This window comes from Puma concolor, chromosome C1, assembly GCF_028749965.1.
Source record: "Puma concolor isolate L17-30 chromosome C1, mPumCon1.1.hap2, whole genome shotgun sequence".
Classification (NCBI taxonomy): Eukaryota; Metazoa; Chordata; class Mammalia; order Carnivora; family Felidae; genus Puma; species Puma concolor.
The window spans coordinates 205,007,960-205,035,368 of record NC_141674.1 but is presented as its reverse complement, the minus strand read 5'-3'; the positions used below and the strand labels follow the sequence as shown (position 1 = coordinate 205,035,368).

The 27,409-nt window shown below is 56.4% G+C and overlaps 2 protein-coding genes across 7 annotated transcripts in view; one reads left to right on the top strand and one right to left on the bottom strand.

Moving 5' to 3' along the window:
* Positions 1 to 6,042: 6,042 nt before the first annotated feature.
* On the bottom strand, positions 6,043 to 9,317 carry INHA (inhibin subunit alpha). The gene is made up of 2 exons (XM_025912268.2): positions 8,968 to 9,317; positions 6,043 to 7,051 (listed from the first exon to the last, which is right to left on the bottom strand). Exons 1-2 carry the CDS (start codon positions 9,239 to 9,241, stop codon positions 6,219 to 6,221), a joined length of 1,107 nt encoding a protein of 368 aa, XP_025768053.1. The 5' UTR covers positions 9,242 to 9,317; the 3' UTR covers positions 6,043 to 6,218.
* Positions 9,318 to 10,001: 684 nt separating this feature from the next.
* Positions 10,002 to 27,409, top strand: part of OBSL1 (obscurin like cytoskeletal adaptor 1) — a 27,272-nt gene continuing 9,864 nt past the window's right edge. For 3 of the 6 annotated variants that reach the window (XM_086719728.1, XM_086719727.1, XM_086719729.1), the window contains exons 1-16: positions 10,002 to 11,379; positions 13,537 to 13,806; positions 13,891 to 14,142; positions 14,312 to 14,614; positions 14,792 to 15,088; positions 16,095 to 16,367; positions 17,544 to 17,816; positions 18,565 to 18,837; positions 21,717 to 21,989; positions 22,752 to 23,027; positions 23,102 to 23,389; positions 23,563 to 23,838; positions 24,433 to 24,702; positions 24,866 to 25,138; positions 26,137 to 26,403; positions 27,272 to 27,384. In XM_086719728.1, coding sequence (XP_086575854.1) covers positions 10,368 to 11,379; positions 13,537 to 13,806; positions 13,891 to 14,142; positions 14,312 to 14,614; positions 14,792 to 15,088; positions 16,095 to 16,367; positions 17,544 to 17,816; positions 18,565 to 18,837; positions 21,717 to 21,989; positions 22,752 to 23,027; positions 23,102 to 23,389; positions 23,563 to 23,838; positions 24,433 to 24,702; positions 24,866 to 25,138; positions 26,137 to 26,403; positions 27,272 to 27,384 — 4,989 coding nt within the window. In that variant the 5' untranslated portion in view covers positions 10,002 to 10,367. Of the gene's footprint in view, positions 11,380 to 13,536; positions 13,807 to 13,890; positions 14,143 to 14,311; positions 14,615 to 14,791; positions 15,089 to 16,094; positions 16,368 to 17,543; positions 17,817 to 18,564; positions 18,838 to 19,247; positions 19,543 to 21,716; positions 21,990 to 22,751; positions 23,028 to 23,101; positions 23,390 to 23,562; positions 23,839 to 24,432; positions 24,703 to 24,865; positions 25,732 to 26,136; positions 26,404 to 27,271; positions 27,385 to 27,409 lie in introns of those variants that run through there. The other 3 variants (XM_086719730.1, XM_086719731.1, XM_086719732.1) reach the window with 3 other exon arrangements.

Below are 27,409 nucleotides of genomic sequence, written 5' to 3'. Positions count from 1 at the left end.
TGCCTGCCACAGTCTACCTTTGCCCCCCCAGATTCACATCCATCCCAAGTAAAATCACCCCATCCAAAGGTGCTCAAAAGTGTCAACCCATTACAGCATCGACTCAAAGCCCAAAATTTTATCTGAATCTCACCAACTTCAAAGTCCCAAATCTCATTATTTAAATTATCTAAAGTATGGGTGAGGATGTGGGTATGATTCCTGGGGCATAATTGCTCTCCATCTGTGCACCTGTGAACCAACAAAAACAGTTCTTCGCTCCCAAATATAATGGGAAGACAGTCATAGAGTAATAGTAACAGGTGTTCCCATTCACAAAACAGAAAATGGAATGAACGAAGGAGCTACCAGTCCCAAGCAATGTAGCAATCCAGCCAGGAAGACTGCATTCATTAGGTTTGAAGGCCTGGGAATAATCTGTGGCTTCCGGCTCCACCCTTTGAGCCTGTGACTCCTTATCAGAATCATTGCTGTTTCATGAGAGGTGGCACGTGTTTATAGCTGAGGAGTTTCATCAGCTTGTTTCCTGCCTGTAGACAAACAATACTTTCACATTGTGAAAGTGCACAGCATTGCTGCTTCATGGAGTCATTTTCCTGAATTCCTTTTACTGAATCCCTGCAGTCATTGCAGCTTTTATTTACTTGCTTTTTAATTGCTTTAGTGTTTATTTTTGAGAGAAAGCAATACGAGTGCAAACAGAGAGGGGCAAAGAGAAACGAGACACAGAATCTGAAACAGGCCCTAGGCTCTGAGCTGTCAGCACAGAGCCCAATGCGGGGCTTGAACCCACAAACCGCGAAATCATGACCTGGGCCGAAGTGGGACGCCCAATTGACTGAGCCACCCAGGGGCCCCAAATCGTTGTAGCTTTTAAAAATGTATATTGGTCTCGGGGCGCCTGGGTGGCGCAGTCGGTTAGGCGTCCGACTTCGGCTCAGGTCACGATCTCGCGGTCCGTGAGTTCGAGCCCCGCGTCGGGCTCTGGGCGGACGGCTCGGAGCTTGGAGCCTGTTTCCGATTCTGTGTCTCCCTCTCTCTCTGCCCCTCCCCCGTTCATGCTCTGTCTCTCTCTGTCCCAAAAATAAATAAACGTTGAAAAAAAATAAATAAATAAATAAAAATAAAAATGTATATTGGTCTCAAGAAAGATGGTGTCACAGTGAGTAGTTAGACAGCCCCGTGTGAGGTCAGTTGTTTTGCAGGATATAGGTAACGCAAATGAAGAGTGTTTTCAGTGGAAAAGAAAAAAAAGGGACAAGACATTTGTGAGATCAAAAGTGATTGTGGAGGAGGAGGAGGAGGAGGAGGAAAGGAAAAGGAGGAGGAGGAAGAAGAAGAAGGAGGAGAGGAAGAAGGGAAAGGAAAGGAAAGGAAAGGAAAGGAAAGGAGAGAGGAAGAAAGGAAGAAAAGCAGGAAGGAAGGAAGAGAGGAAGAAAGAAATTGCCATCTCCACAAGTGTCCTGGCACTAGGATATCTTCCTTACCAATGAGCACAGTTTCATATCCTCAGCAGGCACATTTGGAGAACAGTGGAGAGGAGAGGCCATGTGGTAATGCAGCATAGTGGTGGGTGCACAGATCCTGGAACCAGACTTCCGGAGTCCAAATCCTGGCTCCACCACTTAGACATGTGACTCTGGATAAATTAATTAATCTCTCATACCTCCATTTTCTCATCCGTGCAATGGGTGTGATATCAGTGCGCACCTCATAGGATGGTTATGAGGATTGGATGAGCTCTTACTTGTAACGTGCCTGGCACATAGTAAGCTCTATATAGCTCTTTGTTGTATAAATAGTAAAATTAATAAAACAAGATTATTTGGTGGGGGGAGTGTGATTTCTAAGAAAAAAAAGGTAATGGCAGGACTGGAAGTAAAGTCAATGAAAGTCCTCAGAATATAACGTTTCAGAATGTAGAGTTTCAACAGAAGGCATGATATCATTTGTGGAGGAAAAAGCTATTTCTACAAGGTGTGTGTCTATATGTAAATTCATAGAAATGTGTCTGGCAGGATACTTACTTCTATGGAGGGGACGACCAAGGAGAACCTCAGCATTATTTTCCATATTTGCAACCTGACCAAGAGAACATATCCGCGTGTTCGTTGTGAAATAACAAGCAAGCAACTTTTACTGAAAATCAACGTGAAAGAACAAAGTGCCCAGGAAACAGGAAGGAAGAGTGGTGGCTCTGCCATCTGGGAGTCAAGGGAAGTCACAGAAGAGATGACATGAGCATTGGATCTTCAAGGAGGCGTTGCCTGAGGAAAAGAGATTGGCTGAAGCCAGGGCTGCTTGAGAATGAAACGATTGGTTGAGGAAGATGGGAATTTATATTTCTGGCGTGTGTGGTTGGGTGGGGAGAGGAAGGGAGGGACGGGTCTGAGATCAGGCTGTGTGGACGGGTTATAAAGGCCTGCTGTACACACTGAGGAGGTTGAACTTTGTGGACACAACTTTTTAAGCCACCCAAGGGACATGATCACAAAAGAAGTATCCTTCGGCATCCAGGTGGAAAGTAGCTGGGGAGGTGGGGATGATTGCTTAGGAACTGGTTCAGGAGGCTGTTGCACTGCCTTTCGAGAATTCTCCCGGAAGTGACAGAATAACGTCTATGCAGGGAGAGAAAAGGGGCTTGATTTTAGAGATAGTTAGGAGGAGGCAGCAACAGTACCTGCCTCTAAGCATAGAGTCCACATTTTTGTGTTAACTGTACCCCGCTTTGGGGAATCACCTTTTTTCACTTTTAGCCCTTGTGCTTTAGGCTCGGGGCTCCGGGGATAGGACACAGGATATATAAGTCATTAACTCATTCTGTTCCCTTGGCCACCTTTCCCGGAGGAGCACATGACCCCAATCAGGACAGTCAGGCCACCGAGACACATTCTGGGATGTCTGGAAGCAGACTCCCTCGTGACACCAGGTGTGAGATGACAAGAACCTGGAACTGCTCAGGCTGCCGTGTGCCTGGGATGAAGTCGGCCCAAGGGAAGTCGAGCCTAGAGCTGGATCCTGGAGGCATCTTTGGAGCCCCAAAACAAGCCAAACCTTAGCCAGACGTGGTCACAAAAGTCTCACGAGCCAGTAATTTTTTTAATGCTTATTCATTTTTGAGAGAGAGGGAGAAGGACAGATAGAGAGGCAGACAGACAGAGCGTGAGCAGGGGAGGGACAGAGAAAGAGCAGGGCACAGAATCCCAAGCATGCTCCAGGTTCTGAGCTGTCAGCACAGAGTCCGACATGGGGCTCGAACCCATGAACCGTGAGATCGTGATCTGAGCCGAAGTCAGACACTTAACCAACTGAGCCACCCAGGCACCCCATGAGTCAGTGGCTTTTAAATTAAAGTAAACTAAATTTAGCTTGGTTTAAGTCAGTTTGAGTTGTGTTTTCTGTTCAGACTAACTCTGAATTAAAAGTCTTCAGAGTGTTTCTAATGATTAGCACTGGAAGGAGGAGCATCTCTGAAATCTACTGCTCTTAGTCTCTTGCAAGAAGTGAGGACAAAAAGATGTCCTTAGCTACTGTCAGCCCCTCTTAGGGAGGATAGATGTGTCATTTCAATTTGCTAAGTTAGAAGAATCTAAGGCTTTAGAGATTCTGGAAGGGGTGGCCCAGACCAATGTGTGACTCCCTGACTTTGGGATTTTGCAGATCTCAGCTAGCAAAATTATAACAAACCTTAGGGTCCAAATTAGAATTGCTAAGTTTTAATTTGTTAAGTAACCATAAAAGAATATTATATCAGAAAAAAAATAATACTTTTACACACTCTGTCTCTCTTCACACACACACACACACACACACACACACAGAGAGAGAGAGAGAGAGAGAGAGAGAGAGAGAGAGAGTAACTTTCAAGCCAAGGATACCTCTTAATTTTTTTTTAAATTTTTTTTAACGTTTATTTATTTTTGAGACAGAGAGAGACAGAGCATGAACGGGGGAGGGTCAGAGAGAGGGAGACACAGAGTCTGAAACAGGCTCCAGGCTCTGAGCTGTCAGCACAGAGCCTGATGTGGGTCTCGAACTCACGGGCCGCGAGATCGTGACCTGAGCCGAAGTCGGCCGCTTAACCAACTGAGCCACCCAGGCGCCCCAAAGGATATCTCTTTAAAACGAATACCTTGGGGGATACCTGGCTGGCTCAATCCATTGAGCATCCAACTCTTGATTTCGACTCAGGTAACGATCCCAGGGTCCTGGGATCAAGCCCACACTGGGCTCCATGCTGAGCACGGAGCCTGCTTGGGATTCTCTCTCTCCCTCTGCCCCTCTCCCCGGCTCATGCTGTCTCTCTCTCTCTCCCTCTCTCGCTCTCTCTCTCTCTCTCAAAAAAAAATGTGAAATGAATATCTTTGGCTTTGTGAAAGACACTACACTGTACTCACTTTTCTCACTGTCTCAGGTATGTGAAAACCTTTTACCAGCAACCCGCTAACTGGCCTAGTAGAGAACCTGTGCCCTTTGGTAGAGTTTCCACCCATCAGATGTCATCCACATCCCTGGGACAGGGAAAGTCTGAACAACACAGGGTCCCAGGCCTATAGGAGGATTGCAGATCCCAGGGAAGGCCTCACTCAAAGCAGGGAGGATCTGGCAAGGAAAGTCAGACAACGAGAGCGTGGAGCTCAGAGAGGCTTGAGGAACATCTCCCATTCCCAGCATTGACCTAGCCCAACCAGCCCTCTCCCCAAGTCCACCGCCTGAGTAGGGACCCCCAGGAGCCCTGAGCACAGACTAGTTGTAACGCTGGGTCTAGATGAAGGTGCTGGGAGAGACAGGAGACTGAACAGGCAGGTCCCCCCACTCGGGAGCAGGAGCAAACCAGCTGGGGATTCAGCATCAACAGAGACAGGTTAGCTCAGGAGTGTGGATGCGGGCTATTCCCTCGTGTCATGAGGAACAGCAGCTCATTCAGCTGAGCTCAGAGTGGGGGAAGGTGTTAGCCCACGGGTGAAGGGATGGGAGTCTCGCCCCTCCACACTCCCTTCCTAGAGCAAGCAGTCACCCACCCTGTGGAGCTTGGTTCTCAGGAACAAGTCTTTGATGAGTCACAATCCAAGCTCTGGTTGTGCGGTCAATATCAGAAAGTGCTCCAACTTTCAGTCTAAGGGGCCTGAACATCCCCCTTAAAGGGAGACTGGACGGAAGCTACTGGCTTCGAGCAAGGACCCCGGGGCAGGGCAGGAGGATAACAAGACAGAGGGAGAAAGGGGAGAGTGGACAAAGCAGGAAGGAAGGCCAGGGAAGCAGGGCCCATCAAGGCAGGCAGGAATGGACTGACAGGAGACACAACAGGAAGAGAAAAGGACTTTTTGCATCCTGCTCTGGGCTCTGATCACATACACGAAGGGTGCACACGGAGGCACACAAGAGCGCATTTCTCCGACGGTAGGCTTTGCCTTTCCACGCCTCCGACGTTAAGGACTGAGTTAGGGGTTTATGTAAAGATATACCGGGCACATTAAGGGAAGCAAAGGTTTCTAGAACCTGAATCCCATGAGGCCAGGCCTCATGGAGTCTACATCAAGAGCCAGTGACAGATTCAAAGGAGTCCTGGGACCCTCAGCAAATTGAAATTCTTGGGTCTTCGTTCTTCCACGTCTCTGCCCCTGTCCACTTTCAGACTCTGCCAATTCATCCGTCTTTCCCTGACTTTCCCACCCAAGTTCCTGAGGAACCCAAGATCTGAGCTGCTCTGAACATCTATCTCAGTGGGGCCCTGAAAGCCATGATCTCTGGCCAGTCTGCAAATCAGCTGATCTTGAACTAGGGGTCCATCAGCTAAGGTAGAGAATAGCAAGGGAGAGGCATGAGGGTCAGCTGTCTCCAGAGCAGCTGTCGAGAGCTCAGAACACTTTTACGTCTTCTCCACACCAGCTCCCCACCAGATGCATGTCAAATTACAGCTCTTGAACTCCAGATCTTTAGGTCAAGTGAGGCTGTGTGACCTGAGAGCCTACAATCCTATGCTCCTGGGGCCCAGACCTGCTCCCCACCATATCAGAGAAGCCAGAGAATGCATGACGAGTCATATGCACTATGTTGTTTATTGTCACATGTTGCCTATGGGACAGGGTCATATGGGGGAGGGGGGCCCTCAGGCAGAGACAGATGGAAGGAGGCAGAAGTAAGAACCATCTATTTTCTGAACTCGGCTTTTCCTTCCAGCTGTTGATGGTGGGGGCTTGGCCACCAGCGGGACTCCCTCAGATGCAAGCACAGTGTTGCGTGAGAAGGTTGGGCACGGTCTCATACTTAAAAGAGTAACCACCATCTGAGGTGGTGCGGACACGTAGGGGCCTCATGGTCCCAGGGAGGGCAGCACAGCAGGGCCGGGCGCCTGGCACTAAAGAAAGGGGCTGGGCAGGAGTCGGAGGAGCCCCGGGGACCAGCAGGGGCAGGTCTGGTGGGGCAGTCAGCCCACAGCCACCGTGACAATAGTGGAAGATGAAGCTGGGAGGGTGCACGATCCACCGGTCCCAGCCCAGCTCCTGGAAGGAGATATTGAGGGCCGCTCGGTGACAGTCCGCGTGGGCAGCGGGTTCCTCTGGAGACCTCTGGAGCAGGCGCAGCGCGGCGGGAGACCAGGGCCAGGGCAGCGGGGGAGTGGAGCGGCGGGCTCTCTCCCCTCCGCTGGGCGGCCTGGCCCGCGTGTGGGCCACCAGGAAGGGTGTGGCCTCGGGCCGGGCCGAGCAGGAGCAGAGAGGGCAACGCAGCTGTAGCACCAGGACGGGGTGGGTCAGCAGAGGGAGGGCAGAGGTGGCCAGGTGCAGCACGGCCCAGCGAGAGGGGGCCTGGCCCAACGACATGGGCACAGCCATGGGGACCCCTGATGACAGCGCCAGCAGGCTCAGCAGGGGTCCAGAGCTGTTGGAGGCTGCTCTGTCCTGCCTGTCCAGTCCCGTGTGGAACCACAGGTGGGCTGACGTCACCTGGCGGCTGCGTGTGTGCTTGGACGGCTGGAACACATACGTGAAGAGGCTCTCCTCGGCCTCCTGGGTCAGCTCTCTGGCAGCCGGCTCATCCCCACAGCTGGCACCTGCAGGAGATAGCGGGAAGGGAGAGGGCAGCCCGGACTGGCGGAGCCTGGGACCCCTCCTCCTCAGCCACTCTCCTGAGTGCTCTGTCAGACTTGGGGCCCCTCTCCAGTCTTGAGAGAACCGACAGAGGCTCTCCATTTGTTTTTTCATCTCTATAGGACGCAGAAAATACAAGAGGTTGCCAACTTCCCTCTGAAGTGGTTTTACCTATTAACATTCCTATCAGCAACGTATATACGAGGCCCCGCCCACCCTCTACTTTCACTTGGAGCTGTTAGGCCTGAATCTCTGCTCACTGATAGTGTGAAATGGATGACAGTACTTTAGATACACAGGCAATTGTTTAGTACCTCATATATCTTTTTACAAGTCAGAAATGTTGCACGATAAACTCTTTAAAACAATTCCGCTTGGGGCACCTGGGTGGTTCAGTGGGTTAAGCGTCCGACTTCAGCTCAGGTCATGATCTCACGGTCTGTGAGTTCAAGCCCCGCGTCGGGCTCTGTGCTGAGGCTCAGAGCCTGTGCTCAGAGCCTGGAGCCTGCTTTGGATTCTGTGTCTTCCTCTCTCTCTGACCCTCCCCCGTTCATGCTCTGTCTCTCTCTGTCTCAAAAATAAATAAACATTAAAAAAAAAAACAATTCCGCTAAAGGGGCGCCGGGACGGCTCAGTCATTTGAACTTCCCACTCTTGGCCATGATCTTGAGGTTCGTGGGATTGGACCCCTTGTCGGGGTCAGTGCTGACAACAAGATGTCTGCTTGGGATTCTCTCTCCCCCTCTCTCTCTGCCCCTCCCCACTCATGCACGCGCTCTTTCTCTCTCTCTCTCTCTCTCTCAAAATATATAAATAAACGTTTAAAAAAAACACACACAATTCCACTTAAAAAAAAAAAAAAAAGGTTAATACCAGAAAGAAAAAGGAGGGACAGGAGGTGAAGGTAAATAGCCTAGGATAGAGGGCAGGGCTTTCTAAGAAAGGTGATTGGCCAGAGGGTTACTGGAGGGGTTGTGGGAGGGGAATGGGCTAAATGGGTAAGGGGCATTAAGGAATCTACTCCTGAAATCATTGTTGCACTACATGCTAACTAATTTGCATGTAGATTTAAAAAATAAAATTAAAGTTAAAAAAAAAAGAGAGAGAGAGAAGGAAGGTGGTTGGCATCCTTCCCCAACAGGTATGCAGGCTATACTAAACAATCACGGACTAGTTGACGGACTGGGGTTAGGACTATAGTGTGACACAGATTCTGTTATAAATCTCACAAGTGATGTATTTTGCAGATAAGGAGAAAGGGTTAAAAAATTGAACTACTAAGTGGCCAGGCTGGGATTCTGCCCCATCCCAGAGCCACACCAACTCACAGTGCTGCACGAGGACTAAAGCACAGGGAGGCAGGGGGTCCCCTCTGAGAGAAAGATGGGCCAGATTACGAGAAAGTCCACCCGGAAGAGGACTTTACTGGTTCAGTCAGTGGAACATGGGAACGTGCATAAGGAGATGAGGAGTCAAGAGAAAGTAGACTAATTTTCTGGAAAAGTGTCTCAACTAATCTCACTCCTGCACCTCTGATACCTTCTCAAGCCTCAGCTAATTGGGGCTAAAGAAACAAGATTCCGAGCAGGGAGTGGAGGCAGAGAAAGAAGGAAAGGTGGAAGGAAGGGGCCGATACCCAAATATCTCTGTCGCTAGAGACTCTAGGTCTCCCCAATGAGTATCTCCCAAATTACTGCCCGTTTTAAGGTGAGGAAACGGAAGCTCAGGAAGGTTTAGTAACTGGTCCCCTGTTGCAAAGCCAGTTGAGCGGCGTGTATGGGACTCAAACCCAGACCTGTCTGGCTCCCAAGCCCACGCCGTATGTACCACACTGCTTCTCAAAGTCAAAGTCACCCTGCCAGTTCCCTGCCCTCATTACCTGTAGTTGGGAAAAGGATGGCCTGGGAGACATCCTCCTCCTCCCTGGGCTGAGAGCCCCTGTGCACGAAGCCCCCCTGGGCATGTCTTCGAGGCAGACGCCTGACTCCAGGATCCCCACTTTCCTCGGTCACTGCCGGAGGCCCCAAAGCATCCAAGAACAGGGCCCTCACCTTGGCCAGGACAAGTTCCCGGTCCAGCTCTGGCCCGGGGCAGCCATGCCCACTCTTCAGAGACAGCAGTAAGAGGAGCAGGAGTGGAGGCTGGGGCAACATGGCTCACCCAGCGGAGGGCCAGCGGTGTCCGGTGCCCTTTCTGTCAGGGTCTGCCCCCCACCCCCCCGCCTCCCCACTCTGCCCTCCCATCCCAGTACCGGCCCTCTTCTATCCCTCTCATCCCAGTCTCCCCAGTCCTTCCCACGCCCTGCAGTCCAAGTTGCCCCTGCCCATGGCATTGAGACCTCCTATCTCTGACGCAGATGTCTGTGGCCCTGAGCCTTATCTCCCACTCCTGCCAGGCATGTGGGGGAGGGGGCTGGTGAGAGTTCTCACCCGGAGTGACCTGACCTACACATACAACCTACAACCCTTTCCCCCTATTCTCTCTCTCAAACACACACACACACACACACACACACACACACACACACACAGCCACATCCCAGCACCCAGCACAGAGGTGACATCAGGTACAACAGGAGCCTGGGAGCTGGGGTCAGCCAGCTCCTAACAGTGTTACTCGTCGTCGGGGAGACAGAATGCGCCAGCCCCTCAGATCTTGGGCGAGGGGGGGCGGTGGCTTTCAACCAAGCAGCTGCTGGGCGGGTCATGGGGGGGAAGGGCTGAGGTCGGGGCTAGAACTGGGGCTAGGGCCGGGGGCAGGTGGTCCCGCCTGCTCTAAACTTAGCCTGGAGGAGCCAGTCTGGGCTCTTGTCCTCCAGCTGTGTCATCAGAGAATATTTTTGGGATTGGCAGCTGCAGGCGCCTCTGCCACTCAGGCCCAAGCCTGGCGGGCGGTTGGGGACCTGGCGGCTGGAGGTGGGAGGGAGGAGGGGAAAGAGGCCCAGGCTGTGGGAGGGGGCTGGGAAGAGAGGCTCTCCGGAGCAGGAAGCCAGGCCGCGGGCAGGGGAGGCTGCGGGGCCCCTCGCTGCAAAGGCAAACAGGAAGGACTGCCCCTCGAGCTCTCGACTCAGGGCCCGGGAATCGCCGCCGCCGCAGAGCCGCAGCTCCGGGCCGAGGGTAAGGAGGCGAGCCGGGAGCGGGCGGCCGGGGGAGAGCCCCGCGGGTCCCCGCCGCCCCCGGCCCCAGACGCGCCGCGCCTCGCCTCGCGGGCTCCCGCCGCCGCCCCCGGCCTCCGCGCGCCCGCCCTTCCCCCCCGCGCCGCTGCGGGCCGGCCGCCACGATGAAGGCGGGCTCGGGGGATCAGGGGAGCCCCCCGTGCTTCCTGCGCTTCCCGCGGCCCGTGCGGGTGGTAAGTGGCGCCGAGGCCGAGCTCAAGTGCGTGGTCCTGGGGGAGCCGCCGCCCATTGTCGTGTGGGAGAAGGGCGGCCAGCAGCTGGCGGCCTCCGAGCGCCTCAGCTTCCCGGTGGACGGCGCCGAGCACGGCCTGCTGCTGAGCGGCGCGCTGCCCACCGACGCGGGGGTCTACGTGTGCCGCGCCCGCAACGCGGCCGGAGAGGCCTACGCGGCGGCCGCCGTCACCGTGCTGGAGCCGCTGGCCCCTGAGCCCGAGCCCCAGCCCGCCGAGCGCCCGCTGCCTCCTCCCGGGGCGGGGGAGGGCGCCCCGGTGTTCCTGGCGGGGCCCCGGTCCCAGTGGGTGCTGCGGGGGGAGCAGGTGGTGCTGACGTGCCAGGTGGGGGGCCTCCCCGCGCCCGCGCTCTACTGGGAGAAGGACGGGATGGCCCTGGACGAAGTGTGGGACAGCGGCCACTTCGTGCTCGAGCCCGGCAGTGCCGAGGGCGGCCCCGGCGTGAGCCTAGCGCTGCGCATCCTGGCGGCGCGGCTGCCGGACTCGGGCGTCTACGTGTGCCACGCCCGCAACGCGCACGGCCACGCGCAGGCCGGCGCGCTGCTGCAGGTGCATCAGCCCCCCGAGAGCCCGCCCGAGGACCCCGATGAGGCTCCCAAGCCCGTGGTGGAGCCGCTCAAGTGCGCGCCCAAGACCTTCTGGGTGAACGAAGGCAAGCACGCCAAGTTCCGCTGCTACGTGATGGGCAAGCCAGAGCCCGAGATCGAATGGCACTGGGAGGGCCGCCCGCTGCTCTCCGACCGCCGCCGCCTCATGTACCGCGACCGCGACGGCGGCTTCGTGCTCAAGGTGCTCTACTGCCAGGCCAAGGACCGCGGGCTCTACGTGTGCGCAGCGCGCAACTCGGCGGGCCAGACTCTCAGCGCGGTGCAGCTGCATGTCAAAGGTACTGCGGCACCCCTGGGGCTGCCCGGGCCCTGGGGAGGGGCCTTCAGCGCTGCCCGGGAGCCGGTAGGGGGAGGGGAGACGGACTAATAGCATACCGTTTCCTGCCCGCCTCCCACCCCCCAGGGATTCGTATTTAGTAGGTCTCCAGGGTACCCAGGAACTTCTTAGCAAACTTCGTAAGTGATTCTGAGGCAGAGGGTGGAAAACCAGCCTTTGATAAACCGCTTTAAGGAGTGATTGATGTACGAACCAAGAGGGAGCACTTCTAGTCCAGGGGATTTCAGCCTTTTTGTTTCACTCCCCTTCCCTCAATGGAAATCCCTTGTGGAGACTGATATAAGGAACATTTTATGGGTGTACATTTCCGGGTCCAGATTCATAACTATCCATGAGAACAAGGGTAAGAGGAGGCTGCATTCACAACTGGGTCTAGTCTGTGAGTCCTGGGGGGAAAGTCTGGCTGCAAGCGACACATTGAGAAACTCCTGATTCACACCAAAGGTAGACTTGAGGGAGGAAAAAAAAAATGCACTTTTATGAAACTGCTCTCCAGGTTTGAAAGAAGAAGAAGGTGAAGGAGAAGAGATTTCCATTTCAAAGTTGAGTCACCAGCAATATCTAATAACATTAGATACATTGCTCATAAACAGAAAACTCAGAAGAAAAAAACATCCCAAACTCCCACTGGAAGGTGAAGCTCTCCAGAATAGGAGTTCCCTGCAACTCCAGGGGTTATACCTTCACTAGCTATTCCTCAACTTGTCCCCTCAGAGGAAGAAAAGTGGGCACATTTCCTGAGCCCTGCCTGGCGCGAGGGCAGCATGTGGCACCTGTGCTTCTGTGGTGAGGTCTGATGTGCACAAACTCGCAAAACTGCACTAACACCATCAGGAGAGAAAAGCCCAGTGGGAAGGCAGAGCTTCGCAGAGGCACAGGACATACACGCTTCTCCAGCGGCCTGATAACCCACTGGCCATTTCCATCATCGTGCTTTCTTTTTGTAAAATGCAGTTTTGACAACGACAATTTATTTTATTTTATTTTTTTAGCGTTTATTTTTGAGAGAGACAGACAGACAGAGTACGAATGGGGAGGGGCAGAGAGGAGGGAGACACAATCTGAAGCAGGCTCCAGGCTCTGAGCTGTCAGCACAGAGCCTGATGTGGACCTTGAACTCAAGAACCGCGAGGTCATGACCTGAGCCGAAGTCGGATGCTTAACACATTGAGCCACCTGCCCCCCCTGAAAATGACTACTTTAAAATTTTTTTTTAAGTTTTATTTATTTCTTTATTTTGAGAGAGCGCGCATGCACTCATGTGCCAGGAGGGGAGGAGGAAGAGAGACAATCCCAAGCAGGCTTCACACTGTCAGCACAGAGCCTGACCCGGGGCTCAAACTCACGAACCGTGAGACCATGACCAGAGCCAAAGTCAAGAGTCAGACACTTAACCTGCCGAGCCACCCAGCCGCCCCTGTTTCTTTAAATTTTAATTGCACTTTTTAAAAATCACTTTATTTTTTTCATCATGATTATTGTGCCCCTTTAATCCCCATCCCCTATTCCCCCCCCACCTCCCCTCTGCTAACCATCAGTTTGTTCCCTATAGTTAAGAGTCTGTTTCTTGATTTGTCTCCCTCTTTTTTTTATTTTTTCTTTCACGCATTTGCTTTGTCTCTTAAATTTCACATATGAGTGAGGTCATATAGTATTTTTCTTTGACTGACTTATTTCACTCAGCATTATATGCTCTAGCTCTAGCCAGGTGAAAACGACTAAAGTTCTTTAAAAATGAAATTCAGCTCAGCCCCTTGCAGAATTTGTGTAGTGCCTCTGAGGGACCCCAGGGAACAGCTGGAACATCACCGTTGTGGTCCAAACCCTTCCATCCCTTTCCCCGCTTGACAGTCAGAAAACGGAGGCCCAGGATCACTGAAACGGCCTTGCTCAGGGTGACGTGGCCGGAGTGTCAGGGTCAGATGAGAATCCAGGCCACCTGACGTCTCTCCTGTTGGGTTTTCTGTGATCCTGGAATACCTGCCGGCCTGGGGGGGAAATGGCAGGAGCTGACGCGGGTATAGGCAGTTGGTAACGCACGGAGCCCTTCCCCTGGTCTGGCCCTCTCCAGAGCCTTCTATCTCTCCCCTCCCCACAGAGCCCCGTCTGCGCTTCACCAGGCCCCTGCAGGATGTGGAGGGCCGGGAGCATGGCATTGCCGTGCTGGAGTGTAAAGTGCCCAACTCCCGCATTCCCACGGCCTGGTTCCGTGAGGACCAGCGGCTGCTGCCCTGCCGCAAGTACGAGCAGATCGAGGAGGGCGCCGTCCGGCGCCTCATCATCCACAGGCTGAAGGCAGACGACGACGGTGTCTACCTGTGCGAGATGCGGGGCCGGGTGCGCACGGTGGCCAATGTGACGGTCAAAGGTGGGCTGGCCAGTGGGAGGAGGCCGAGGCTGAGGCAGGCGGATGCCCAGGCCCCAGGCTGGGGGATTCCCGTCCTTTTCTCAGGGCCCATCCTGAAGCGGCTGCCCCGGAAGCTCGACGTCCTGGAGGGAGAGAATGCGGTGCTGCTGGTGGAGACACAGGAAGCTGGGGTCCAGGGGCGCTGGAGCCGCGATGGGGAGGACCTGCCGACCATCTGCCAGAGCAGCTCCGGCCACATGCATGCCCTGGTCCTTCCAGGGGTCACCCGAGAAGATGCCGGCGAGGTCACCTTTAGCCTGGGCAACTCCCGTACCACCACTCTGCTCAGAGTCAAATGTGAGGGCAGGAAGGCCCGTGGGCAGACTGACTCTTCGAGGGCCGGACAGGAGGGCCAGGGCAGGAGGGTGACCAGATGCCAGAGCCTGGGTTGGCAAAGCAGACTCAAGTTGGGAGGGCTGTGGGAGGCTGGAGCAGGGCTGGAATGCAAACCCTGCCTCTGTCTCAGGCGTCAAGCACAGCCCCCCGGGACCCCCGGTATTGGCAGAGATGTTCAAGGGCCATAAGAACACAGTCCTGCTGACCTGGAAGCCCCCCGAGCCGGCTCCTGAGACCCCCTTCATCTACCGGCTGGAGCGGCAGGAGGTGGGCTCGGAAGACTGGATCCAGTGCTTCAGCATCGAGAAAGCCGGAGCCGTGGAGGTCCCAGGGGACTGCGTGCCCTCCGAGGGCGACTACCGCTTCCGCGTCTGCACAGTCAGCGAGCACGGCCGCAGTCCCCACGTTGTGTTCCATGGGTCTGCTCACCTCGGTGAGTCAGTCCTTCCGGACCCAGCCTGTCCGCGGCCGTACCCCAGTCACACCTCCCCATCCTCTCTCCTCCCTTCCCCAGCCTTCGGTCCCCGTCGTGTTATATGCCTTCTGCCTGCCAACTCTTGTCCTCTGCCAGCCCTCTGGTTCTGATGGCGGCACTCTGTCCCCATCTCAGTGCCCACAGCCCGCCTGGTGGCAGGTCTGGAGGACGTACAGGTATACGACGGGGAAGATGCGGTCTTCTCCCTGGATCTTTCCACCATCATCCAGGGCACCTGGTTCCTTAACGGGGAAGAGCTCGAGAGTAACGAGCCAGAGGGCCAGGTGGAGCCTGGGGCCTTGCGATACCGGATAGAGCAGAAAGGCCCACAGCACAGACTCCTCCTGCAGGCTGTCAGGCACCAGCACAGCGGGGCACTCGTTGGCTTCAGCTGCCCCGGTGTGCAGGACTCGGCCGCCCTCACCATCCAAGGTTGGTGCTGGTGGGGACCTGGGTGGACACAGAAGTCCTTGGTGGGTTCAGACGGAGGGCTCAGCGGTCCAGAAGGCCAATTTCCACCTACGTACAACGTACGTTATCTTCAGCATCGTAGCCAAGTTCTCTTTGTGGCTTATAGAATTCCATCACATTTGCTATCTTAGAGGCATGGCCCCTGGGGCCTAGTCCCTGACTGCTTCCTGCCTTATCACGTAACCAATAACATTATCAGAGCAACTTCTTGTGGTGTTAGGCACAATCCTAATCATTTTACGTGCGTTAATTAACACGGTTCTCTCGACAGCCCTACAAGATAGATTCTTTGGTGAGTCCATTTTACACATGGAGACACTGAGTCACAGAGGGGTTAAGTGATTTGCCCAGAGTCACCGAGCTAATGAGTGGTAGTGCTGGGTTATGAAGCCAGGCAGTCTGGTGCCAGAATCACACTGTGCCACCTGTGGAAACCAGGAAGGAAGGGGATGAGGGGTCCCTGAGGAGGACGGTTCTTGGTGGGCATCTGAAAGTGCAGGGGACGTGTGGCATTTGCCATCTCACCGTTGCTGGAGCTTGTCCGGCCAATCAAGGAATTCCTCGGTGACCGAGCACAGGGCCAGGCAGGTGGTCAGCTGCTGGCATCCTAGGAGGAGGGCAGAGTAGGAACCAACAACCAGAGTGGCATTTTCAAAATGCAGCCTGGGACCCCTGACATCAGAACTGCCTGGAGGGCTGGTTGATAATGCAGATCCCCTGGCCCTTGCATGCCTGTGTGGGGCCGAAGAGTTTGCATTTTCAGTAGACTCCCTAGCAATTCTGTACGCTCAAACGTTGCCCTTGAGAATTGGCGTGTGAGCCCAGCGATTTTCTTTTTAATTCCAACAAACGCGTTGAGCCAGCGGTTGTCTGGCCTGATGTACTCCGGCCTGCACCAGCGAGGGGTGTCGATCCCAGGTGGAGCGTGACAAGGGTGCTGCCTGTGCCCACGCTTCTCCCCACACAGAGAGCCCGGTGCACATCCTGAGCCCCCAGGACAAGGAGTCGTTGACCTTCACGACCTCGGAGCGGGTGGTGCTGACCTGTGAGCTCTCCCGGGCGGACTTCCCAGCGCGCTGGTACAAGGACGGGCAGGAGGTAGAGGAGGGCGAGTCGCTGGTGGTGAAGATAGATGGGCGCAAGCACCGCCTGATCCTGCCGGCCGCCGAAGTCCGAGACAGCGGCGAGTTTGAGTGCAGAACAGAAGGCGTCTCAGCCTTCTTCAGTGTCACCGTCCGAGGTCAGCAACTATGGTGGTCTGGGCTCCTGCAGCTGAGGCTGATTCCCAGGGGCCATGCAGGCCCTGCCCCCTGGTCTGCCTGCTTGGGGGTCCCTTCCAGGGAGAGCCAAGAGGGCCAGCAGACACGTTTTCAAATTACTCTGTACTTGCTTCCCAATCCTCCCGTGCACCAACACCCTCCAGCATACTTGCCCTCCACATACCCCTGGCTAGGTAATGAGGGTGGGGAAACGAAATTCAATTAAGGGAAGGAGAGGCACGTGCTAACATGTACTGGGTCCCTGCCATGAACCCAACATAATACCAAATGTTTCAAATACATAGGGTTTCACGTAATCTTCACATCTGGATGAGAAGCAGTAGATCTCTACAACACAGATGAAGAAACAGGCTCAGAGAGGTTATGTGATTTGCCCATTATCACACAGCCAGCAAACACCATAGCTGGGTTCACACCCAGGTCTGTGCTTATCCTACTATCTCAGGTAGCCACGGTCAAAGGGAAGCTTTAAGTGCAGGGGTCCAGTGGTTCTCAGGCCATGTTCTGGCTGCTTCAGAACCACCTGGGAAGCTTGTTATAAATGCATATGCCCAGGCCCCCCAGCTCTCCAGCTCCAGACTATCCAGGGTAGAGCCTGGGGATCACTCCGGGAAGGCAGCTTGGGAACCACTGATTCACCTCATCTTTTCGCTTCGAGTGGACATCCTGTCTCAACCCCACTGCAAGGAGGCCCTCTAACTGCTGTACACGCACCCAGTGACAGGGAACTCACTACCTGTAGCGAGCAGCTGTCTCACTGTGGCACCTAAGTCATTCCCCCTTCCTGCCCATCCTAGGGCCGGTGCTCCAGGGGATCCCTTGCAAAAACAGCAGCAAGCGTGGCCCAGTGTGGCCCACGATAATGACCTCCTCTCAGCCTAGGCAAAGGCTGTCATCTGTGCCTCCCCCTCCCCCATGTCCCCGCCCAGCCACCCCCACATCCCGTGGGGACGCCCAGAACACAAAGGTGCCACATGGTTTGCGTTGCCTCACCTGCCATGCCCTCAGTACCCCACGTCATTGCTCCAGACCACCCTGCACAGCACGGCCTTAACCCTCCTAGTGTCCCCTGGGGAGGAAACTGTCTCCTGTGAGTCTCCTGTCTGCGTGACCTCGTTTTGTCTGCTTCCCACCAGACCCCCCGGTGCATATCCTGGACCCCCAGGAGCACGTGTTTGTGCATGCCATAACCTCTGAGTGTGTCATGCTGGCCTGTGAGGTGGACCGAGAGGATGCACCCGTGCGCTGGTACAAGGATGGGCAGGAGGTGGAGGAGAGTGACTTTGTGGTGCTGGAGAAGGAGGGGCCCCACCACCGGCTGGTGCTGCCTGCCGCCCAGCCCCCCGACGGGGGCGAGTTTCAGTGCGTCGCTGGAGATGAGCGTGCCTACTTCACCGTCACCATCACAGGTGGGGGGACAGGCAGGTCCGTGTGGCACCGCCTAGCAGCTGTCACACGATCCCCTCCGGGCCACTCTTCCCCAGGCCCTCTTCCCTCCCCGCAAGCTGATTGCGTGCCCCTCCTCGGTCTGCATCCTACGATTCGGTCACCCGCCAAAACTACGTTGTCCTAAACGCTGGCCAGGGCTCCACGAGTCACAGGGCACCTCTGCCCCTTTCCGTTCTCTGGAGAAGGAGAACCTCTAGGAATGGCAGAGCTTTCCTGCGGGGCAGGGTGTAGGGCAGGTAAGCCCCCACCCTAGAGGGGTCAGAAGACCTCAAAAGTCTATGGGAGACCCTGGCTCCATCTGGGCACCTAACCCACCTCTCCCCAGCCCCATCTTACATACGGTCCCTGCCCCAACCCAGAGAGCGTAGACCATTTCTACAGCCAAGGCTGACACCGTGGTCCCGATGGGGCCACCGTGCCTGTGACGTGCTTTGGTGACTGTGGTTGTCTCTCCAGATGGGGGTGGCTGTCCCAGCAGCTAGGAGACCTAATCGAAAGGCAGATTCTCTTCTGTTTTTTTTTTCTTTTTCTTTTCTTTTCTTTTTTTTTTTTTTTGTTGTGATGAGCACTGGGAGTTCTATGTAAGTGGGAAGGTGGGAAGGCTCTCTTCGTCAACACATGGCCCACTTGCAGGAGGAGGGAACAGGCGTGGCTCAGGGAGGGCAGCCGGGCGCCTCGGTCCCAGCTATGACTGTCCCTGTCCCGCAGATGTCTCCTCGTGGATCGTGTACCCCAGTGGCAAGGTGTATGTGGCGGCCGTGCGCTTGGAGCGTGTGGTGCTGACCTGTGAGCTGTGCCGGCCGTGGGCCGAGGTGCGCTGGACCAAGGACGGTGAAGAGGTGGTGGAGAGCCCCGCATTGCTCTTGCAGAAGGAGGACACCGTCCGCCGCCTCGTGTTGCCTGCCGTCCAGCTGGAGGACTCTGGCGAGTACTTGTGTGAAATCGATGACGAGTCAGCCTCCTTCACCGTCACTGTCACAGGTGTGGGTTCACCCCAGCCGCCCGGGGTCACCAGAGGACAGTCCTGAGCCCTCGGGGGAGCTGGCCACCTACCCCCTAGTCGGCACACTGGGGAGGAGGGAGGTGGGGCTGCGGGTGCATGTACCGAGGCTCCCTGCCCGGAAGACCCCAGGGCCCCTATTCAAGGAAGCAGGCTCCTCCCCAGCACCAGGGCCAGGAAGAGCTGTGCTCCCCTGGCTCATTTACTGGGTGCCTCCCACGTGCCACCAGACCCCGGGCCGGGTGCTGCAGGTAACTGGTGTGTGAGACATGCACCATCTCTGCTCTCAGAGCTGCAGTCTAGCTGGGGAGGCAGCTATTAACCAGGGGTCGCAAACGGGCAGTCCGTAGGGCCCCATGCAGCCCACAGATGTGTTTTGTTTGGCCTGCAGAGTCTTACCAAAGTCAGGACAGTTCAAATAACAATCCGGAGTTATGCGTCCTCTTGAAAAAGCCGAAGACCCGGCGGCTCTGGTCCCGATTCCCCCCATGGCGACGAACAGCTGGTGCTGAGTAGCAGCTGCCCCCATAATATGGGGCCCACATTCCTCTGCCCTTCCCCCTCTGCCATTCCTCTTTGCCTCTCCCCAGACCCCTTCCGCCACTCACCTGACCACCTACCTGGCCCCTGTGGGCATTTGAGTTTGCGACCCCTGTGTTAAACCAATAAATGCACAAATAAATGCACAGTTGACACGTCGTGACAAGTGATGTGAAGGAGCAGAGGGCTGGAGAGAGAACAGGAGAGTCAGAGAGGGCTGTGGAGAAAGCCGCCACGCCCCTGGGCTGGACTCTGGACACCCGGTGGCAAGCAGACAGACACGCTCACTTCCCTCCAGGAGCACGCAGCCTGGGAGGAAAGCCAGACACTTTAGAGGGTCTCAGAAGGTGGACTGTCTAGTGTTGTGACAGGGGTACAGAGGGAGCTCAAGGCTGGGGGGCTGCTAACCTTGTCGGCAGGCAGGGAGTGCCTTCAAGGCAGATACTTGGGGGCAGGGGCCGAGGTAGCTGAGTGGGGTCAGGTTTGGGCCGAAGGTAGATGGGAGAATGTTCAAAGCTGGAAAAGCACAAGACGACTGTGAAAGTCACGGTGGTTCGGTGCTGGAAAGTGTGGGGCCGCAGGCCTCAGCGCCAGACCTGGTGTGGATGTGCAGCTCGGTGGGGGGGGGGGGGGGGGGGGTGGCGCTCGCAGGGCCTGACAGCTCGGTGGCACAGAAGAACCGCGCTGGCTGCACTGGCACTGTCTTGTCGCCCTGTCCTCCGCTCTGCCCCAGCAGTGATGCCTCGATCCAGGCTGAGCTGCCTGGGTGCCCCCACCCCCAACCCACGAGAGTGCAGCCTGGAACACCCAAGCCACAAAGCCAAAGAGGCCTCTCTGTGCATGTTTTGTCCTGTAGTGACCCCTTCAAGCTCTTCAGCCCCACGCCCTGGCCAGACACAATGGCAGACACACATTTCAGCTCACACCTGGCCTCCCCACAAAACACCAGATTGCTCACCGGGAAGTTCACACAAGCGGCCCGGAAGTTCACACAGAGCCAGCCCGGCTTTGGGCCAGGGATAAACAAGTCTGATGCCAAGCTGAGGTCCCGCAGCTGTGCGGACACCCCAATCCTGTCATGGCACCTTGTCCTCACCCCACTGCACCCTTCACCTCCTTGGCTCCCCAGGCAGCCGCACCTTGCAATCTACCAGCCTTGCTGGACCCCCGAGAACCAGCCTGCATCCCTTGGAATCTTAGAACAAGCCCTGTTAGGGAGGTGGGTTGTGGAGGCAGAGGACTTGTGTGCTGGTGAGCACGTCTGCCCATGCGCACCTCTGCAAAAAAGTGTTTCCGGGAAGCGAGCAGTTCCTGAGCTTAGCCACAAGGGGGCCGCATGGTAAAGGGGCTCTAAAATGTCGTGGAAGCTAGAAGATTCTGGGAGATGCTCAGGGCGCATGGGAGCATGGGCAGGCTCAGACTCAGTGCACCAGTCACCTCCAGTGTTGACATAGGAGGTCCTTTCCTGTGGAGGAATGACCCCTTTGGAGCAGTTGGAGATGAACTCCCAGAATCAGCGTTTAGCATCCCTGGGGAACTCAGACAGGTGCTGGCAACTCTTAGACACAGATGCAAAAATCATTACTGAGTTCAGCAAGCTTCGGCTTTCGATCCCAGCACTGCTCACAGAGTCTGAGCCTCCCTTTAACAGATGGTGGCTCTTCCTCCAGCCCTCGAGTACGTGGACCCAGCTGTGACCTTAAAGAGATTGGTTAAATCACTCTTTGCCTCGATTTCTTCATCTGGAAAACAGGGATAAAATGATACCTACCCTTAGGATTGCTGTGAGAGTTCAATGTGTAAAGTGCTTAGGACTGTTCCTGGAACCTTAGGAAATCATACAGAAGTATTCGCTGTTACGGATCTACGATCTCTTGTTCACAATTCTGAAATCCAAAAAACCTCTCCAAACCAAAAGTCTTTTTCTAAGTTTGGTCTTCAGAGTCATTTCAGTAAAACCTGTGAAACTATTTCTGCTCTTTAAGTATCTTGTTTAGAGTGAGTATACGTATATGTCACACTGCCGAAATGTTAGTGTGGTTGGTTGCGGCAGGGGACGGGGCGTGGGGGGAGGTGCTCCAGTGGGGGCTAAGAGAGGCAGGTATGTGATATATAATAAATGCACCTTTTTTTCCTGGGATCTGAAGCATTCTGGATTCACATCTCTGGCCCCAGGGTTTTCGGAGGGTAGATCGTGGACCTGTTATTCCTTGTTATTATTATCCTTATCACTCTTGTTGTTGCGAGCGACAGGAACTCCGTGTTGCCAGGGCGGCTGGCGATTGAGTTTGTGACAGCCTGTGATTGCCCCACTCTGCAGAGCCCCCAGTGCGCATCATATACCCCCGAGATGAGGTGACCTTGATCGCCGTGAGCTTGGAGTGTGTAGTGCTGATGTGTGAGCTGTCTCGGGAGGACGCCCCTGTGCGCTGGTACAAGGATGGGCTGGAGGTGGAGGAGAGCGAGGCCCTGGTGCTGGAGAGCGACGGGCCACGCCGCCGCCTGGTTCTGCCTGCGGCCCAGCCCGAGCAGGGGGGCGAGTTCGTGTGTGACGCCGGAGATGACTCAGCCTTCTTCACTGTCACCATCACAGGTGGGCAGTCTCTGGGCATCGTGGGGAGCTAGAGAGGCAGGAGGCCGAGGGACAGACACCCAACCTTCTCACTTCCTGCTTCTTAGGGGACCCCCACCTGCCCCACACAGCCTGCCCCTCCCCCAGACTCCTCATTCTCAGCTATCAGAGAGCCCTGGCTTGCCCAGATCAGGCCATGACAGTGACTAGAGAGAGCCCAGCAGTTAGGAGCATTCATTCATTCATTCATTCATTCATCAAATATTTATTGAGCAACTACTATGTGCTCGGCACTGTTCTGGATGCTGAGGGATAGAGTAGCAAGCCAATAAGAGAACAACTCCAGTCTTTGTGGAGCTCGAGTTCTAGTGAGGATACACAGACAACCAGTAGGCGATGATAAGTACGTCAGAAGCAAAGTGGGGAAAGGGGATATGGAGTGGGGGCGTGGTAGGGTGGGGCGTGCATTGGGGTCACATCGGTCTGTGTCTACCTCTGTCTATTCATGGGCCCTCAGACAAATCACTTTCCTCTAAAGAGGCTTCGAGTCCTCATCTGTAAAGTGAAACCAACATTGGTGCCGTCCTCGGGAGTGTCAGGAGTAGCTGTGAAAAGAGCTGCCGTGTGCTTAGCACAGCACCGGGCACACAGTAGGTGCCCCCAGATGGTAGCCACACAAGTCCCAAGAACGGCTCTGGAAAGAGAGAGTGCTGAGAAGCCAGTGTGAGTGGGTGGGAGCCTGCTGGCTGAGCCTGAGCACCTTTCCCTCTGTCTGTCCACCAGCCCCACCAGAGAGGATCGTGCACCCGGCAGCTCGCTCCCTGGACCTGCAGTTCAGGGCTCCAGGGCGCGTGGAGCTGCGCTGCGAGGTGGCCCCTGCCGGGTCCCAGGTGCGCTGGTACAAAGATGGGCTGGAGGTGGAAGCATCGGACACACTGCAGCTGGGAGCTGAGGGGCCCGCTCGCACCCTGACCCTGCCCCATGCCCAGCCCGAGGACGCCGGGGAGTATGTGTGCGAGACTCGTGATGAAGCTGTCACCTTCAATGTCAGCCTGGCCGGTGGGTGCTTCCTGCCAGCCCGGGTGTGGGCGGGGGCAGTCAGCCGGAGCTGACATGTTCCTCTCTCTGTCCAGAGCCCCCAGTCCAGTTCCTTGCTCCAGAGGCAGCCCCTGCCCCACTCTGTGTGGCCCCTGGGGAGCCGGTGATGCTGAGCTGCGAACTGTCCCGGGCTAGTGCCCTGGTCTTCTGGACTCACAATGGGAGGCCGGTGCAGGAGGGCGAGGGCCTGGAGCTCCATGCTGAGGGCCCCCGCCGTATCCTCTGTATCCGGGCCGCAGACCTGGCCCACGCAGGCCTCTACACCTGCCAGTCCGGGACAGCCCCGGGGGCCCCCAGCCTCAGCTTCACCGTCCAAGTGGCTGGTGAGTATGGCCTGGACAGAAAGCCTGAGAGCGTTGCACCCCCAAGCCCGTATGAGTTTCCCCGCCTCTCTAGCATGCCTTGTCCATCCCTCACTCACCTCTCTCAGTATCTTGCCCTCCCCACAGCCCTCGGGCCTCTCCCCATCCAGTGACCCCCAGCTCTGACCCCACAGAGCCCCCCGTGCGGGTGGTGGCCCCCGAGGCAGCCCAGACCAGGGTTCGCAGCACCCCAGGCGGGGACCTAGAGCTGGTGGTGCGCCTCTCCGGGCCCGGGGGCCCTGTGCGCTGGTACAAGGACGGGGAGCGACTGTCGAGCCAGGGGCGGGTGCAGCTGGAGCAGGCCGGGGCAAGGCAGGTGCTGCGGGTGCGGGGGGCACGGAGCTGGGACGCTGGGGAGTACCTGTGCGACACGCCCCAGGACAGCCGCATCTTCCTCGTCCGCGTGGAAGGTAACAGTGCACCCCTCACTCCCTGTGGGCCCTGTCACCCCAAAGACCACACCCCTGCACCCTTCTGGGACTCCTTCATCCCCCGACCCCCTCCTTGCTGCCTTGGGCTCTAACCAGTGCATGCACAACTAGTACTTGGATGAGGCTTCGGGAACCCTCTGTATAGGAGGAGCCATAACCCAGTGGTTAAAAGCAGGGGCTTTGGGGTCAACCCACCCAGGTTCCAATCTGGGTTCCACTTGTCAGTAGTGCGAGACTCTGGCAAGTGGCTCCACCTCTCTGGGCCCCGGCTCTGAAGGGCGGGGCAGGGGGTGGTGCTTGTCTTGTAGGGCTGTTGTGACCGTTAAATGAGATAAATAGGGTCCATGGTAAATTACCTAACAGGGAGTCAGAGAAGTAGGGAGCCAGGCTGGGATTGAAAGGAGGTAGCTAGGAGCGGCAGGGAGCTGGCATCTTGTCCTCTGAGATACCCCCCGTGGTCCTCAGCAACGATCTTTCAGATAACTGAGAGACGAGGACCTGCACCCAGGAGAGGATGGAAAGGAGGGAGAGGGAAAGACAGCCCACCTCACTGCCTGACCCCATTCCCCCCAGAACCACCACTGGCAAAGCTGGTCTCAGAGCTGACGCCACTCACCGTCCATGAGGGTGACGACGCCACATTCCGGTGTGAAGTCTCGCCGCCAGATGCCGATGTCACCTGGCTCCGCAACGGGGCCGTTGTCACTCCGGGGCCCCAGTTAGAGATGGCCCAGAATGGTTCCAGCCGCACGCTGACGGTGCGACGCTGTCAGCTGGAGGATGCGGGGACCGTGACTGCCCGAGCAGGGGGCACAGCCACAAGTGCCCGGCTCCACGTTCGAGGTTTGGTCCTGATGGGGATGCAGTGGTCTTGTCTCCTGGGCCTGTTCTCTCAGCCCTGGCCCTGGCAGCCTTGCGCCTCTGCCTAGGGACCGGCCGGTGAGCAGGGGGTCATCAGCCTCCAGGCCCCACCAGGCTCCATGACCCCCTCCCCCTTCCTCCCCAGAAACGGAGCTGCTGTTCCTGCGGCGGCTGCAGGATGTGCGGGCAGAGGAAGGCCAGGACGTGTGCCTCGAAGTAGAGACAGGTCGAGTGGGCGCAGCAGGTGCCGTGCGCTGGGTGCGAGGTGGGGAGCCCTTGCCCCATGACTCGCGCGTATCCACGGCCCAGGACGGCCACGTCTACCGCCTTTTCATCCACGGTGTCGTCCTGGCTGACCAGGGCACCTACGGCTGTGAGAGCCACCACGATCGCACCCTGGCCAGGCTCAGCGTGAGGCGTGAGTGCCCTGTCTTCTCCTAACCCATCACACTGCCCCGTGGCGCAGCCTTTCCTGGCTGCCCCAGGGCCCCTCAGACCCCCCACCAAAGTGCCCCTCGCCACTGAGGCAAGTCAGCCCTGGCTGGCCTCCAGAAGTGTGACCTGAAGCAGCCTGCCCAAAGCAAAACTTTTCATTTTCTAGTGTTTTCTATTTACCCTAGAAGTCCGTGTGGATTTTGCATTCCATTTCATGTGTCCCAGTTGGCTTTGCTGTAAACGTAAATATTATACTCCAGAAACACGTGCCGTGTTTATCCCTCAGTCACCTGCCCCAGGGTCCACGGGCCCGTTTGGCAAATAGCAACTCCCCCATCTGCCCCAAGCCAGAGCTTTCTATTAACTGCGAGACCTCATGCAAGTTACTTACTCTCTCTGAGCCAAGTTTTCTCAAGAATGGGGCTGATCCGTACTTCAAGGGTCTTCAGGAACAATAGCTGAGATGACATGAAAAATGCCCACACAGAGCTTGGTAAACGGTTGCTGTTGCTGATATGTAGTCTCTTCTAATTTATTTCATTCATTTAATCGCAATAAACCCATGTCTCAATGCTGTTCACCTTGTACGGTTGGAGAAACTAAAGCCCAGAGAGGTCGAGCAGTTTGCCAAAGGTCACACAGCACACGAACCATGTGGCAGAGCTAGGGCCTAATCCCAGCTTGTCTGACTCCGATTCCTGTGCTCCTCCCAGTGTCACAGCACCCCTCACCCAGACTCCTTGACCCTCTAGCCACAACTCATCTCCTTCACGTGTGCCCTCTCCTAAGCCCCTCCCCACCCCGCCCAGTTGGCCTCCTGTGCTCCTTTCTCCCTGACCCTGGTTCTGGGCTTCCTTCCACAGGGGCTCAGATTGGGTGTTAGGGGTGGTACAGGTGGGGCCAAGAGCTGTGTGAACCCTCAAAACCCCTGCCCAGAGCTGGAGCCCTCATCCTCCCTCTCTCCCCATCTCCCCCCACCAGCGAGGCAGCTAAGGGTGCTGCGGCCTCTGGAGGATGTGACCGTCACTGAGGGGGGCAGTGCCACCTTCCAGCTGGAGCTGTCCCAGGAGGGTGTGACCGGGGAGTGGGCCCGAGGTGGAGTCCGGCTGCAGCCGGGGCCCAAGTGCCACATGCATGCAGAGAGCCACAGTCACCGTCTGGTACTCAGCGGCCTGGGCCTGGCTGACTCGGGCTGCATCACCTTCACGGCGGATTCCCTGCGCTGCGCAGCCAGACTCACTGTGAGAGGTGTGGATTCTGGGCCCGCTGCTTGCCTGCTGACTGCCCTGAGTGTGATTCCACCGATCCCCCTCCCTGTGTGGCCCCCTGCACTGACCCTGCCTGTCGGAGTGTGCCTCTCCTGACTCTTTGGCCTTGGGTGGCCCCCGAGACCGCCCTGCTTGAGTGTGGCTCCTCTGACTGAGCTGATCCAGCGTGACTCCACTGACCTTCTGGTCCCTGTGAACCACTGACCATGCCACTGTGAGTGTGCCTGTGCCGGTGTGGTCCCTCTTGTCTGCTGCGTGACCAGGGCCCCACTGACCACTCTGAGTGTGGCCCCACTGACCACACCTGCCTGCCATGGCCCCTGCTGCCTGCCTGCGTGTGCCCTTCTGACCACTCAAGTCCCAGTGACCCACTAACTGCCTAAGGATGACTCTTCTAGCAACTCTGGTTCAGGGATGCCCATTTTTTCTACGCCCCATATTCCCCACTGATAACACGTGCTCTGGAGTTCCCCCCATTGCTCCTCTGAACACATCATGTCTCCCACTGGCCAGTATCACCTGTCCATTCCAGTAAAGTGTGGTCCCCACTGACCATGCCTGCCTATAGGTGACTCCACTGGCGTCCCTGCTTTGGTTCCCGCCCCCATGCCCCTCTAATTCCAGCATGTCCCCCACTGGCCAACTTAAAGTGTGATACCCCCAGCTGGCCACTCCTGTCCCATTGACCCCTGTGGCCCTGTTGTGTCCTCCACTGACTAGCATCCCACTTGGACCACTTGTGTCCCGGCACATCCCCCTCTGATGAGTGGCCTCCACCCACCACCTTCCCCAAATGTGTCCACCACTGACCCCTGTGCCCAAGTGTGTCTTCCTTCTCCCCCTCCCAGAGGCCCCAGTGACCATTGTGAGGGGGCCGCAGGACCTAGAGGTGACCGAGGGAGACACAGCTACATTGGAGTGCGAGCTTTCCCAGGCCTTGGCTGATGTCACCTGGGAGAAGGTCAGAACCCATCCCACCTTGACGT

Coding starts and splice junctions, on each gene's coding strand:
- INHA (XM_025912268.2), bottom strand. CDS start 9,241: ATGTTGCCCCAGCCTCCACTCCTGCTCCTCTTACTGCTGTCTCTGAAG. Junction 7,052..8,967: donor CATCCTTTTCCCAACTACAG/GTAATGAGGGCA, acceptor TATCTCCTGCAG/GTGCCAGCTGTGGGGATGAG.